The 16,117-nt window shown below is 37.0% G+C and overlaps 1 protein-coding gene across 3 annotated transcripts in view; it reads right to left on the bottom strand.

The window, feature by feature from the left end:
• Positions 1-16,117, bottom strand: part of FAT1 (FAT atypical cadherin 1) — a 100,563-nt gene that overhangs the window by 9,200 nt on the left and 75,246 nt on the right. For 2 of the 3 annotated variants that reach the window (XM_010073306.1, XM_010073304.1), the window contains exons 11-20: positions 15,882-16,035; positions 14,187-14,420; positions 12,516-12,905; positions 10,946-11,160; positions 10,411-10,548; positions 9,948-10,091; positions 7,643-7,840; positions 2,661-3,462; positions 1,604-1,735; positions 1,332-1,489 (exon numbers count right to left, since the gene is read on the bottom strand). In XM_010073306.1, coding sequence (XP_010071608.1) covers positions 1,332-1,489; positions 1,604-1,735; positions 2,661-3,462; positions 7,643-7,840; positions 9,948-10,091; positions 10,411-10,548; positions 10,946-11,160; positions 12,516-12,905; positions 14,187-14,420; positions 15,882-16,035 — 2,565 coding nt within the window. Of the gene's footprint in view, positions 1-1,331; positions 1,496-1,603; positions 1,736-2,660; positions 3,463-7,642; positions 7,841-9,947; positions 10,092-10,410; positions 10,549-10,945; positions 11,161-12,515; positions 12,906-14,186; positions 14,421-15,881; positions 16,036-16,117 lie in introns of all 3 variants that reach the window. The other variant, XM_010073305.1, reaches the window with a different exon arrangement.

Consider the following 16,117-nt stretch of genomic DNA (forward strand, 5'->3'; position numbering starts at 1 on the left):
ATGCTTTGAACATTTTTTCTCTAGTAGAATCAGAGAGTCATAGAATCATTTAGGTTGGAAAAGACCTGTAAGATTACCGAGTCCAATGTTAACCTAACACTGCCAAGTCCACCACTAAACCATGTCCCTAAGCGCCACGTCTACACGTCTTTTAAATCCCTCCAGGGATGGTGCCCCAAGCACTTCCCTGGGCAGCCTGTTCCAATGCTTGACAACCCTTTCAGTGAAAAAAAATTTCCTAAAACCCAAGTGAACCTCTCCCAGCACACCTTGAGGCCATTTCTTCTTGTCCTGCCATTTGCTACTTGGGAAAAGAGATTGACACCCACCTCGCTACAACCTCCTTTTAGGTATTTGTAGAGAGTGATAAGGCCTCCCCTGAGCCTCCTTTTCTCCAGGCTAAACAACCCCGGTTCCCTCAGCCATTCCGCATAAGGCTTGTTCTTGACCCTCCACCAGCTTCTTTGCTCTTCTCTAGACCTGCTCCAGCACCTCAATGTCATTCTTGTGGCGAGGGGCCCACAACTGCACACAATATTCAAGGTGCGGCCTCCCAAATGCGTGGGACGATCACTTCCCTAGTCCTGCTGGCCACACTGTTTCTGATACCAGCCAGGATGCTATTAGCTTTGTTGGTCACCTGGGCACACTGCCAGCTCACATTCAGCCAGCTGTTGACCACCACCCCCAGGTCCTTTTCCGCCAGGCAGATTTCCAGCCACCCTTCCCCCAGCCTTCAGCGCTGCAGGGGGTTGTTGTGACCCAAGTGCAGGACAAGGCACTTAACCTTGTTGAACCTCATACAACTGGCCTTGGCCCATCGATCCAGCCTGTCCAGATCCCTCTGAAGAATCTTGCTACCCTCAAGCAGACCAACACTCCTGCCCAGTTTGCTGTCATCTGCAAACTTATTGAGGGTGCACTTGACCCCCTCATCCAGATCATTGATAAAGAAGTAAAAAAAGTCACAGATCATCATAAAAAAATTAAAACACTTCAAGATGTACCTTTCATCTTGTGCTTTAAGTGACTTTTTCTGTATGGACTTAATGAGTATTATAAGCAAGTAAATTTAAAGTTGTTATTTAAAAGATACTTTGGGGTTTGTTTTGGTTTTTCTTTTTTTAAAGCATTAAAGAAAACTAATTCCTTTTACACATTAAAAAAATTCTGTACAAGTTTGTCATCTGGATGTATAACACATGCTACCTTGAAGACAATTCTCAATTATAACAATTCTACAGAGATGGTATGATTCAATCTTTTATTTTCACACAAAAATAGTAAGAAGATGGTGAGAAGGAGATACACAATAGGAGGTTTTAATATACCTCTAAGATACTGTAGTCTGTTCCTCGAGCATACATAACAACTGCATGAGCAGAGTAAGTTTTAAGTCTCATTGTCAGCTTCATTTCCTCTTTGTTCTCATTTTCCATGAGACGATATTTCACATAGCTGCTCCCAGTAAATGTCACAGCAGAGACACCTGATGCTTAGGAATACAGAAAAGCATAAAATGTGTTAACATAGGATTGGAATCAAATTTATATTTAGAAAGTAATATCGCTTTATGTAGAGATTTTTAGAGTTAATTTCTTACCAGGACACTGTCCAGCTTTGCTGTCTTGGCAAACACAGGTGTATTTTCCTTCCTCTGGATCTCCTACACATTCGGTACCTTCAGGGCATGGGTTTCCTTCACAGACACTATTCACCAAGGGGCACGTCCCTTCTGTAAAATGAAATACATTATTTCTTTTCTGTTGGTGGTAACGGTATTTTGTGAAAGGGGACACTCGAGTACAGTAGCTGAAAGCAACCTTAATGATATTCCTGTCAGACAAGGAAGTGAAGTAACAGTTATGGGACATGACTGGCACAAACACAGACTAGATAAATGGCATATGTAGTGACTGATCGTCATAGTTATCTTGATTACTCAACAATTCAAATTGGTAACATTTAGAAAATGGTGTTGTGGTTTAAGGTTTACCATTAGTATCATACTCCATAAAACCCCCAACATGTAGGTATTAGAGAGGCCTGGGGAAAGCTGGAGAAGACTGTGTCTGTATTTGAGACAGAATAGGAACGGGTTTTAAATATTTTCTTAAGATGTGCAAGTTCACCCAGCAATGTTAAGTCATGATTTTAAAAAGCAATGTTGTTTTCCTCAGAGCTAAAGACTAATTAATCTTCTGCTATATATCTGTATACTTATATGTATCTTAATGAATATTAATTTCTCAGTTCACCCTCTCATTCCCAGCCAAGTCTGGAAGCTGTGTGGGATATTCTTCTAAGCAGAAACCCGGAAGTATTCACACACTTCACAAGAGCTTGCCTTCGTGCATACAAGACTGAAAACTACTGGCAATTTAGAACAGGCAACAAAAAAAGGAACTTATTTCATAAAATGTAAAATGAAGGTGTAACTATGAGAAAAAATAAGCTTATAGTATGTAAACTCTTAAAATGAGATAATGAGACAGGAAAGAATTACTCCTTATTCTGAATAAAATTAAGCAAATGTACAGCGAGGGTTACAGGACATTCTTGATCTTATCCCATAATATAAATTTTTCTCTGTGGATTATGGCTGTTCAAAATGAGACCAATCTTTTCAAAGATACTGTTTTCCTTATTGCTTTTCTTACCTTTACAAAGACAAACTGCAGTTCTGTGATGACGGGGAGTGACAAAACTCAGCCTGGCTGTGCTGTGGGTTGACATGATATTCTCATCCACTGTTACTTTTTCTTCACAGAATTTGAAAGGACAATCTAGGCCTGCACAAAGCTTATGGAAAACATCAATTATCTGGACACCTAAAATCTCCTCTAGGTCAGGCACAGAAGAGTTTATCTTGTGGAGCAAAATTCTCATTGGGTGCTGAGAGCTACCAGACTTTTCAATATTCAGGAGGACATCAAGGTTTGAAGGGGAATCGGAAGGCTGCAAACTAACAATCTGGATATCATTTCTTCTCACGCCCAAGATGTTTCTTAAAGCTCTCTGGAAATTGCGCCAGTAATCACCGATGAATTCTTCAGGGGCAAGGTTTGCAAAGCGTATTGCAATGCTGTGATTTAGTAAATCTTGTGTGATTTGCCTGATGTGTACAGTAATATCAGCTGCAGTTGTAAATTTTCCATCTGTTACAGTGACATTTAGGAGGTACTGTCCTACATCTAACCTTTTATGTGCTATTAATTTGCCACCAGTACTGGAAACTGAGAACAAGGATTCCATTTTGGGGTCCAGACTGTATGTCAAAGTATCATAAACATCTTGATCCGTTGCATGAATTTTTCCAATGACACCACCTGAATATTCTTCCCCGAAGGCTGTGATAAAGATTTCTAGAGGCAGAATTGCTGGAGAATAAATGCTTTCCTCAATAACTCTAATATCAATGTAAGTCAAAGATGACAATGGTGGTTTTCCATTATCTGCCACCTAGAGAAAGATAAAGGGAAAGTTAGATTTTTGTTTTATCTCAAATTCTACTGTAGATATTTGTACTGTATACAGTAGTTGTATTTTTTAACAAAAAAGAAGGTTCCTACAGAAGAATGCTTTATGAAATTTCGTAACACAGGTCCTGACATTGGAAATTTAAAAGGCTTTTAAATTTACTTTTTTCATAGTATCCAGAAACACCACAAAGCTACTAAAACTTCTAGCAAACACAGAGGAAATGCACAATGGCTGATTTCAGACAGCAGAGGGTGCTTAAAGCTTTTTTATTCCAAGCATGGAAACACATTACAAATGTGAAATGAGTCATGCACTAGAAATTTATAACATGCTTCACCACAGTTATTAGGAGGTGGTCTTGAAGACAATCTAAATGCAGTATGCCAAACAGTACTTCAAAAGGAAAACAATACATGCAGAAAGTTACAATTAATTACGTTGTCTTTCATGATTTGAGATCAGGGAGAGGAAAAAAGAAAGCACCTGTAGTGCTATTTGCTTTAGACTTTAACAGAATCAGACTAATTAAATTTTAAAGCCTTTTAAAACATCACATCCCCTGTCCTCCGTCCCTTTTTGACAAAAGCATACACTGTCGTTCTACGAAGAGGGGACAAAAAAAGAGAAGAAAGGTGAGAAAACAGCATTCCCTTGGGCTCACTTTCTTTCCTTCTATTTCTCAGTTCTTGTTTCCTGTCTACCTTTTTCTCCAGAGCTCTTTCCCAGTTACTGAAAGTGAGACTAAAGAAATGGGCAAAGAATCGGAGAAATGTGAAGGGACAGAGGGGATATGCAGGGCTCAGAAGGTAGAAGAAATCCTGCCTTCTTCAAAAGATTTTACAATAATTTTGCAACGACCAGAGGTAGCTGGTACGCTTTGAGTATCTATGCAGAGAAGCTACTTTTGATTTTTCATACAAATTTAAGTGAAAGAGGAAAAACTCCAGGCACAAGATCATCTGTAGATGTGCACATAATAGTTTTCTTAAGAGGTAATGCATGCCTCATAGAACTACAGGTCTTCATCCATTAACTCCAAAAGACAGGCATGGCTAGAAACTTGCCCTCTAGTTACACAAACATAAATAACGAGAGGGAGTAAGCTCAAGTTGGCAAAGTTTTGTTTTGCCTAGATTTCTGCCTGGAAACAAGACAAGGCAGGCAGTTTAGCTACAGGAGAAAAGCCCAAGGGAAACAAGAAAGGGCTTAAAGCAAACAGGCAAGCAAAATTATAACAAACGGACACCAAGTAGGAAAAAAGAGCCCTAGGAGAAATGTTTTTTCAGTAGTGCAGATATTTAAAAATCTGCTGTGATTTTAAACCAAAGGCTTCAGAATGTGGCAAAAAGGAAGGACTGTATGACTCATAGCTGAAGATTTCACACACTAATGCTGCGAGGCATTTGTTAATGGATAATTATTTCCTTTGGACAGAGGGAAAGCAAATGTGAGTGGCATGCATACGTAGGTGGCTGTTGGGGGAAAAAAAACCCAAAATCTTCATTTCTATTAAAACCACAAAAGAAAAGAAAGGCTCATCCTAAGAGAAGTTTTTTGGTGGTAGTGGGTGTGTGGGGTGTGTATGGGAGGGGTTGTTTGTGTTTGTTTTTTTTTTTTTTTTTTCTCCAAGTAAAGTAAGCCTGTAACATAAGATGACTTCTGCTTCAGCAATCCATTCAGAAAGCAACTAAGGTGAAAGCTGTCAATACTGAAAAGCATACCAGTGAAGGTCAGTTAACAAGCAAAAACGAGTATCAAGAGATCACACGCAGCCATTAACTTGTGACGTGCAAGGTAAAAGTGCAGAAATTAAAGGCAGTGTAAACTTGAGAAGATGCCTCCAACAGCCTTTGAAAAATCTTTCTTTTACATGAACAGGGGAAGAATATTTTTCCACTAAAGTCACGTATCTATTTTTGCATGTATCATTGGAACTGAAGTCTTGTGATGTGGAAATGCTAGTTTTGGTCTTAGATTCCTGCATACTCATGTATAGTGACTCACTAAGGAGAAGATAATAGCAAATTATAGCACTGTGTCTATTTAAAAAAAGCTGTTATAGTATAAGATGATAAATGGCAAAAACATAGTGATGTATTTCCAGAATCCAGGCAGAGAACTTGTAAATCAAAGAATTAGACAAGTCCAAAATACTGAGATTGGGTAGTACAGCACACACAAAAAAAGCACATTAGTTTTAGATCTAATGATTTACAATCTCTTAGAAGACTTTGTTCTAAATGAGTACATTTGTTTTAAGACACTTGTTTAGCTACGGGATGCCATTACAATAGCCCTTATTCATTCCCTAGAAAAATGACACTTTTCAAAGGCTGTGCTAAGAGAAAATATCTGACGGACTGACAGGCTGTTTACAAGCACCCTACAGCCTAGGAAGTGGCTTGGAAGTGAAAGAATTGTGTGATTCCAGACAAAGGAAGGTGTTAGATAGGCTCCTCATCCTTAAGAAAAGGCAGGCACATTAGGAAGGGCTAAAGGTGCAGCTAAATCATGAAACGTGACAAAGTGTAACAGTCTACACAGAACAGACATAATCGTCTGTGCATGCATTCATAGGAATATGCTTTAGAAGCAAAATAAATAGAAATTAATTACTGCTTAGAGAAAATATGAAATAAAACATATGAATCTTGTGTTACACTGATTGCACATACAGGAAAAACATTTCTGGTTCTTCTTCCCTAAACAAAAAGGTGGAACTGGTATAGAACTTGAAAAGCCCATTAGACAAGTGTGACAAAGACCAGCTCTACTGTTGTTTCAGACTCATGTAGCCTAGGAGGGCCAACAGAGGCATTGCTTAGGTACCTTGAAGGCTAATCTGTTCCACTACTAATCAGCAGATCACTATTGATTAAAAAATGGCTAACAGAGGAATGATATACCACCCTGTCCCCTTTCTAATCTCAATTCTTAAGCCCTAAACTACATTTAAATTGAACCTTTATCTATGCTGGTTCTTATACTGATGGCTCCTGATAACCTATTTTAGTGACTCAACCAGCAAATGACAGTACCTGTAGGAATTTTTTTTCCTTCCCCAAAGAAAAGACATACCCTTTGTGTAAATATGCCATGATTATCATCCCAATGTGGACAGAATTCAGTATACATTGACGCAGACCCTACTGCTCAAACTCTGCAAGTGCATGTTTACTCAGAAATTGCAATATTACATATGAGAATAATTTCGAGATTGAAAGAAATTCCTCATGTAAAAATGGGTTAAGAATTTTCCTTAAAAACATTAATCTGGAAAGAAAGTTTAAGAATTAAGGCCAGCTACTTTTAGCCTACCAATTTTAAGTCCCCTGTTCACAGCTGCTTAATTTACAACTGAATTAGAAAGGACTGGATAAGATTAAAAAAAATTGATTTGAACTTTTCTTACACATGGTTACAAAAAAGTATTTTAGAGAACTTAGCTATGTTAATGCAACCTGGATTTTTGGACATGGTCTGGTAACAATGGCAAATGTAGTCATATATTGTGGCATTTCAGGGTCATCTTTAAGTTTCTGCAAGATTTTGAGAATCTGCAAGATTCTGATATCTATGAGTGCTGTGCTGCAAGTCTCAATGCTATGACAAACCACTGACCTGGTTTTCCACACTTCGAAAAAAGAATTTCAATTGCAATTGGAAAAAGAATGTGGCACTATAGAAAAATATTTCAGTACTGCCAAGATGTGTAACTTTCACTGTCCCTGTTTCCACCGTATCAATGTAGTCCAGCTCACAGCTTCAAGGGTCAAAGTGAGAGTGGCAAGAGGAAGTCTGCAGCCACAATAGCAGGTGCCTCAAGGGACCTGGCTTCTGCTGGCTTTTCCAGCATCCCACATGAAAGGCAAAGGGCTTATCAAGACCACTCACCCAGTTAACATTTCACTTACACCTTACCCTTACCATCAGTTTAATTCAGCTTACTGTTACACCTGTGTCAATTTCCATTTAAATCAACAGACATTGTCTCTGAAGATTTTACCACAAGGGATATGCCTCAAATAACTACCTGATATGTCAGGATCTTGTAACAGAAAGACAAGGAGTAGGCAGGAAAAAGTGGTGGATTGGGCATGAGTGGAAAAGGTAACTAAATGCTTATAAATGCAAAACAGATAGAGGTAATGCATCCTACCTTAACATGAATTAAATAGTGATCCCTCACTTTGCGATTCAGTGCAGCAGCTGTTGTCAGTGTTCCCTGCTGGTTAATCTGAAAAGTGTTCTCTTCATTTCCACTCAGGATGGTGAAGAGAAAAGGAGGGCCATTGTGAGAAGAATCCTTGTCTGTCACCACTAGCTGTAGCACACTAAATCCAACAGGCTTATTTTCCTATAAATCCATAATACAATCACATTGGTTTTGTTATAATTGAGCATTAATATTTATTTTTCATAACAAGACAAATATCAAATTACCGTCAAACCAGTTAATCAGTATAAGAGAAATCCAAATTACAATTTTGTTTAAGGAAAAATACTACCCTCTGAGTGAAAACAGTAAAAGGAGAAAGGCAATACATTTTTAAACTTTGTTTTTTTAAACTGTGTCTTATATTTTAAAAGTAGTTCAGCCTTGAAACTTTACATTTTCCACATTTGGTCTGAATTAAGATTACTGTAGATTAATTACCAAGTCATCAAAGATTTCAAATTTAGCTAAAACACCTGTTAAGAACAATCCAATGCCTTTGTTGGGAGGACTAGAAAAACACACTCCTCCATCTAACCCCTTGTGTCCCCAATTAGTGTTCTGACTACAGTTGTATCCCACAGTCCAGTTAAAATACGAAATCCACGTTTTAAAATTTGCATCATAAGATCCTTTCAAGTTTGCATCACGTGGATGCCTGAGGTTTCACAGATACTTCACACACTTTAGTTTATCATGTAGCTGATACACACATACAACCTTATCTAATACTTCTAACACCTCTCCCAGAATATTCATGCTTTACTGTATAGACCAGATTTTTATATATATATATACATATTTGAAATGCAAAAGTAGTAGAAGTGTTATTGTTAATAACAAAACGCCATCCTTTCATAGCTACAAAAACTCCTAATGACAAGCACTCTTTGCTCTTCAGAGAGTAAGTCAAGTTAATTATCGGATATTGCAGCTGAAGCTTTTTTTTCCCCTTCATCAAAACAGACAAGGACCATCATTTTAAGATACAAATATTTACATTTGGACATCTAAAGTAATTTGATTTTCATAACAGCTAAGCACATTTCCAACTGTGTCCAAAAATGTCCATCTCCAATGTATTAGGAAATGCACACCAGCATTCTTAGGTAACTCCTCCAGCTTTTTCTCTCCTACGCTCATTCTGGGACAGGCTGATATGGATATGAATGAACTATAAAACACAAGATCTTCCTTTTTAATTAAGGGAAACATTACAGACACTACAGCTACGTAGTCTACAGTTTCAGGGGATGCATTAGTTAACATTCACTTCAAGAAAGACTAATTGAGGAAAGCAAAATACATTTGACAGCACACAAACATACAAATCTGTTGCTTTAAAAAAAAAGATCCAGGACATCTTAACTCGCGCACTCAGTATACGTGGAGTAGCGATGAATCACTTTGTCCTCTTTGAGAAAGCTATCTTTACAAATCACGTACAGAGACTCAAATTGAAGTGGTGTGTCAGGATGGCACAGGGCACCAGATAACATTGCCTGATCCCCACCTATCTGTTGCACAAGGCCAGGCACCAGCAACAGCAAAAAGGACCCAAGGGATAGAGCTCACTTACGTTACTATTATAAAGGTCTTAATGCAATTCCTTTGTTCCCTTTGCAGAAGAAGTACAGACACTGCCTCTGCTATCTTTGATTTAGCAGAGAATTTTCTGAAACATGCAAGTATATAGCAGCCATTTGAGAATCTGGCCTGCTGCTACCATCCTACGGTGCAAAATTAGTCAAAGCATTGATTTGTAGCAATATAAAATATTACGCCTGTTTTAACTGCTTCTGATACCAGAGGAGGCCAATAGGAATTAAGTCTTGAACTACATGGCACCGTGCACAACACTTGCTTCACAGTAATAGGTATCTAAAGTATCTTTTTATAAGCACTAAAACTAAGATTAAAAAGAAATAGCAAAATTATTATGTATTTTAACCTAGCTATATGATGTTAAGAACATTATAAACATAAATGCAATGTATAATACACACACACACAGAGTACATGAAAAAAGAACATGCTCAACATGCAATATAAGTTTCTAAACAGACTGCACAATATGGATTTTGTAACCCTTAACACTTACTTGGGTAAGCAGTCTCACTGACAAACTTAAAAAATTAAAAATACAGAAAAATAAAATTGAAGCATTAGGTTTATCATATCTTACAGAATTTTTCAAGTCACAAATTAACACTCCAGTATTATTGACTACTTCACTAACTGTATTTACCTGGATGATAACACTATAGTTTCCTTTTGAGAATACTGGAGGATTGTCATTTACATCAGAAACATCAATATTAACTGTGGTTGTGTTAAGTCTAGGTGGATTTCCATTATCTGAAGCTTGAACTGTCAAGGTATATCCTGAAATCTAAGAAATAATAAAAAAAAATGCAAACATTCACTAAGGGGCAAAGAATAACAAACTCAGGTTTCTTTTTAAGGAAAAAAGATTTTAGTGCCACCCCCCAGTAAAAGTTGCCTTCCTATGTTTAATCCTTTCTCTTCCCCTCGCAGATGCCTCCCACCCCAAAAAGCATGGAAATAAATAAATGCTTTCACTTTTCAACAGCTTTATTAATCTTGGAACACTTGAAATGGTAATTTACAAATATAATCCAAAAAATGGTGGTTGTCAATTATGTATATCTAAATTAATCCCAACTGCTCAAAAAGCATCAAAACCTTACCTTTTCTCTGTCTAGAAGTTTAGTCACTTTTATTTCACCCCTGGTAGGGTCAATTGTAAAAGGATTTCCCTGATTGCCATCTATAATTGTGTAGTGAATACGGTTGTTTGAAGGTCCATCAGCATCATCTGCCATAACCTAAGGGATATTACAATCTCATTTAAAACAGGTCAAAAATAGACTCTATCATCTTTCAAATAAACTCATCCTGAAGACTGGCACAGCTGTGTTGGTCTAATACATTTCATAGTTCCCAGGAGAAATGTCATCTGAATAGAACATACCAACATCACTTAATTTCCTGAATTTCTTCAGACAATTAAGTCATACAAATATATCACAAAATATCATCTACTTTCCCATAGCATCTCAAGTCCCTAGTTTTTAAAGTTTTTCAAAATAAATTTTCAATTCACTCAGTGGCAAATTTATCTATTAATTTATAACCACCTTCAAATCAATACTTATTCCTTCAAGACTAAACGCATGATTGTCATGACAGACTATTTCAAAGGAAAAAAACAACACGACGCACTGTAATGACTGATTGTTCAAGCATAGCATCTTCACTGATTACTGCAGTGTAAGTGTCTTGGCTAAACACTGGAGTATTGTCATTGATATCTGTGACGTTAATGTTCACAGTTACAACATCGCTTAACGAAGGTGTGCCTCCATCTGTGGCTTCCACTGTCAAGTAGTACTCATGCGAACTTTCATAATCCAAGCTCTCAATGACAAAAATGGCTCCTAGGGAAGAAAAAAACCAAACAAACCTCACTAAACTATTACTGTAGTATTATATGTTGAAACTTTTAAGTTTAGTCTGACAAATATTCAGCTTCTTCAGGGCTTGAATTGTCACTGTAAAGCTGGAGCTACACAGTGAAATGATCAGGCTTTACACAAAGAATTAAGAAGGTGAGAAGTTCCTGCCATTATCACAAAAGACTCACACCTTAAATCCACCTGGCACACATTCCGTAATGAAAAAAATGAAGAAAAATAAACAAGTGTTTAGCAAACGTCCTTTTCTTAATTTTCATCTATTAACCAAAAATATGAGATTATATTTAACCTGAATTTCCTTGCAACCAGCATTAAGGTCAGGCATGGAGTATTATGCAGAGGTAGTAACAGAAGCATCCGACCATGAATTTTGATTGATAGGAATATCTGAGTTAAGAGGGTGAGTTTTTAACCGACTAGTTGTGCAGTCCCCAACACACACACTGATTTGCTGCTGGAAGAGTGTTCTCCTGGAACCTTTTTCCTCCTTTCAAATATATGAATAAGTTAAACTGTCAAAGTACTTCTATACCACAGTACCAGTGTGCACACTGGAAAAAGCAGCTGGAAGAATTATAATTTCAATTACACTGGTATAATTAACTACTATTAACATTTGGGTAGAAATCTTATTTAAAAAACCCAAACTTTACCAGAAATTAACTCTAGAAAAAGAACTACGTAAGAAAACAAAACTAGAATTGAGGTATATATTGATTTTTAAGAAAGAATTGTCATTAATAAGGAAAAATTCCCCACTGAATCTAAATGCTTCTCAAGAACAAATCTCACCAACACACAAACATAAAATCTCCATTGTCATGCTGGATATATGATCCAACAGAATATTCCAACCTCTCGTTAATGCCGTATCAAACATCTCTAGAATTACTGTCTTTGTAGACGAATTACTAGTTTTCGCACTCAATTTAATTTCTGATCTTTTACCAAGTCTGGTCAGTCATTCTGATTATATGGCTTTTGTGGAAAGACTATTATGCTTCTTCCATTACAAAAGTATGTCCTTCCTCTGCCTCCAGGGTGGGGAATATTCCAGCTAGGAAACTGTAACTCTTGCCAGCTAAATGAATCTAACCCAAATAACAATAAATAGAAGCAACAAAAAAAATCTCCTATTCTACATTCTACTACACTTCTCTAGTAAGCATGCTGGCAAAATGGGTGAACGCACAGCAGCACTCGTTTTTCAGCCAGGATGATGCACATAGATTATACATAAACTCTTTAGTTGAATTACTGTAAAACACAGCACAGCACTGTGCTTGGTTAGCCTATTCACAGTTGTAATCTGTTACCTGTTATTGAATCGATGCTGAATTTTCCATGTTCATTCCCACTGACTATAGAGTACGTGATTTCAGCATTGGCTTCGATGTCCCTGCTTGCAGCATAGATCTGGAGAACTTCAGTTCCAACCAAAATGTCCTCTGATACACTTGCACTATACTCCCTATGCTCAAATACAGGTGGATTATCATTTATATCCAAAACAGAAACTATAAGACTGGTTGTTGAAGACAGTCTTCTAGGTAAACCTTCATCTGTAGCCTTCAAAGTTAGAGTGTACACAGCTTGTAACTCCCGATCCAAAGGCTTCTCCAAACGAATGATTCCAGAGAATTCATCAACAGAGAACTGGCCCTCTGCAGAGTTCACCAGTGAATAATGGATTTTACGGTTCATCCCTGCATTTTGGAAACAATTGTAGAGTATGAAGCAGCCATTTAAATATACCAACCTAATAACAGATCTGATAGCTACAGAAATAAAACATGCATGCTCAATATTATAATTCATGCTAAAGGAAATTTCAGCCAGACTTAAAGGCTCTTATAAAGTGCAGAATTATTTCCAAAAATATGTAATCTGATTTAAAAAATTAAGCTAACACTTCATTGCACCAATTTTCTGCCACACAAAAAACCATGAAGCATAGTTCTGCTTCAGTCACAGTACGAGGTAATATGAAATAATTAGTAATATAAATGTAATTACAACTTTGGTACAACAGCACCTGCTTAGCAGGCTTACAAACAACATGGGAGGATATGGGAGAGTTAAGGCTGCATGAAATAACTAGACTCAATTCCAGTAAGTTTATTTAAGAACAGTGTCCAAAAATTAAGAGGAACATAATTTTTGGCAACATTTCTGTATAAAATAAACAAACAAAAAACCCCATAGGTTTCTGGGCCAAGCATTTTGCTCCTTCTGAGCCTCAAAGACTAGTGAAGTGTGAAAACATCTGTCTGTTACCTTCCAATTCAGCAACCAAGCTTTAACATAGCACAAAGCAGGTTGGTTGTTTCACGAGACTGAGGCAACTATTAATTAATATTATTTCATTAATAAAATGATGATATATGGAAATCTTACCCCTTTAAAAAAGACGTTATGCTGTTGTATTCCTTACAATAAAGCCTAAGAACAAACTTCTCCTAATGTCATTTTCAGTTCATGTTCACTTAAATACTTGTAACTAAACACTGAAGAGGCAGCAAAAATCTTAACAGGGTAACATATATAGAAAGCTACAACTGACCAGCGTTCTCTTTATGGTATATCATCGATGGCTAGCCTAAGAAGCACATGTTCAAAATCTATGGATGTACATTTACATGAACAGACACGGCTTGATATTCCTCTTACACCAGGAGTAAAAGGATGTACCTAACCTATCATAACATTAATACCACACTAAGAATATAATATCCTGTATTTAGTCTCTTTAGACTCTCTTCTTTTTTGCAGAGATACAAAAGGGACGTTTTGCAAGCTATACACACATGAAAGTCAGTTATTACACGATTTAGTATCCCTAAGTATATCTTTCAGGAGTCTAATCCGGAGAGGTATTGAACATCTGTCAGTTCCACTGAAAGACTTAACACCTCTCAGGATAAGACTAAATAAACATTACTGTTACGTTGATAACATGACAAAAGTATTGGTCAAAGAATGCATACCTGCATCTGCATCTGCTGCCTGCACTCTTGTCAAGAGGGTTTTAGGCTCCGTGTTTTCAAATACTGTAATGGAGTAAGGATCAGCTGTAAACTCTGGGGCATTATCATTCACATCTTCCAGAGTCAGAATAATATTAGCTTGGCAGAATCTTCCTCCTCCATCTGTGGCTTTCACTAGAAGGTAATAAACTGCTTGCTGCTCACGATCAAGTGGCATTAATGTTTTCAGTTCACCTATAAACAGAATAACATACATAAGTTTATGCAAGTTTCAAGACTTAAGTATCCCTAACATGTTTTCTTCTAAAATCTTTGTACTCAGAAAAACTACACATCAATTTCCTTTTTGACGATACTTTCATCAGTGGCTAAGTCAACAGCTACACTGCACTAATGAGCTCCACTTTGGGCAAAGCATGTCAGCGGCCTGCCCTTTCAGCTTTAAAAGATTAAATACTAAAATCATCTGCCTTTTTTTCAAATGCCTCTGAAACAGAAATTAGCTAAAGATGACCTGGTGGTGCAGAAAGAATGTGTATACATGCATGAATCCATGTTTTTTTGTGTAAAGGAAATTAAAATATTAGAACACTGGCTTTAACAAAATGCAAGGTAAAATCCATGTATGGTTTTCCTGGGCTATATAGTTGTGTTCCTTCCACAGCTATTGAGCTGACTCTTCTCTAATATTCAGTGAATAATCAGTGCTATTCACACTATCAAATATAACTTGCTGTTACAGACAAAACTCTAGAACTCTAACACTTTCTTTCCAACATGACAGAAAACACTAAGACAGGTGTAACATGTAGCCATTGTCTCCTTTTAAGCAATTCATAAAAATATTCTGAAATACTGCTTGAGTATTCTAGCCCCACCACTTCTGAATTTATGTAATAACATGCTAGCACAGCACACAGGTCACATTCAAAGCTAGAAAAAACCCATGAAGTAAGATCCTTCTCATTTACTTTGCCACTGAAGTATTCTAATCTCCTTCTCCATATCTTCACTATAACTTTGTATTTATCTTATTTAAATTTTTGTATATTGTTTACTACCCCATTCCTACAGCTTGTCTACCGCATCCTGCAGAGCACAGGATTTTTGCCATTAGCTTTGACCTATATTACAATCCAGAAGACATGAATGCCATGAAAACCAAAGTCAGGCAAGTTAAAAGTTAATCTCGTTTATATAATACTGCCAATGAAACTGGAGACACATTTGATATTTACTGTGGAAAAGAAATTTCTTGCTCCATCTAACCTCATCCCATTTAACATGCCAAACCAAACAATGGCAAGAAGAATATGAATGAAGACATTTTCAGTTTATAAAACCATTATTGGTACTATTACAAAGAATATAAAAAATACTAAATTTATAGCATACTTTTACTCCAGTCACTTCAGCATGGAAGTTTCTGGCTTCGGGGCAATTACCCTATTTACTCTTTAGTTCCTCCTATATCAAAATACTTGCCTTTCCCCTGACTTCTATTAAATCTATTATTAATATTTGTGTAGTAGAAACTCACTTTTTAAACATTTATATAATAAACTATTCTTTAATGGAAAGCTTAAAGTACTGAGTTTGAGTACTGACATTTAAGTATGTCTTAATGTAACAGTAAAACATTTTATAAAATGAGGTGAAGACTAGAATTTTGGATAGTATATAAAGTATTACTACCTGTGTCTGGAGTGAGTCTGAATTTTTCTGCTCCTGTGCCATGCAGTGTATAAGTAATTTCTGCATTGGAACGAATATCTGCGTCTGTAGCAGATACCTGCATTATCAGCTTGCCAGGAAGGGCATCTTCAGGAACAGAATCAGTGTACAAAGCCTGCAAGATTAGAAGTTACGCTGAAAGACTAAACATATGAAATAAGGAGAGCTTGGAAAAAGCCGGGGGGGGCGGGGGCGGG

Source organism: Pterocles gutturalis, unplaced genomic scaffold (genome assembly GCF_000699245.1).
Source record: "Pterocles gutturalis isolate BGI_N339 unplaced genomic scaffold, ASM69924v1 scaffold11427, whole genome shotgun sequence".
Lineage (NCBI taxonomy): Eukaryota > Metazoa > Chordata > Aves > Pterocliformes > Pteroclidae > Pterocles > Pterocles gutturalis.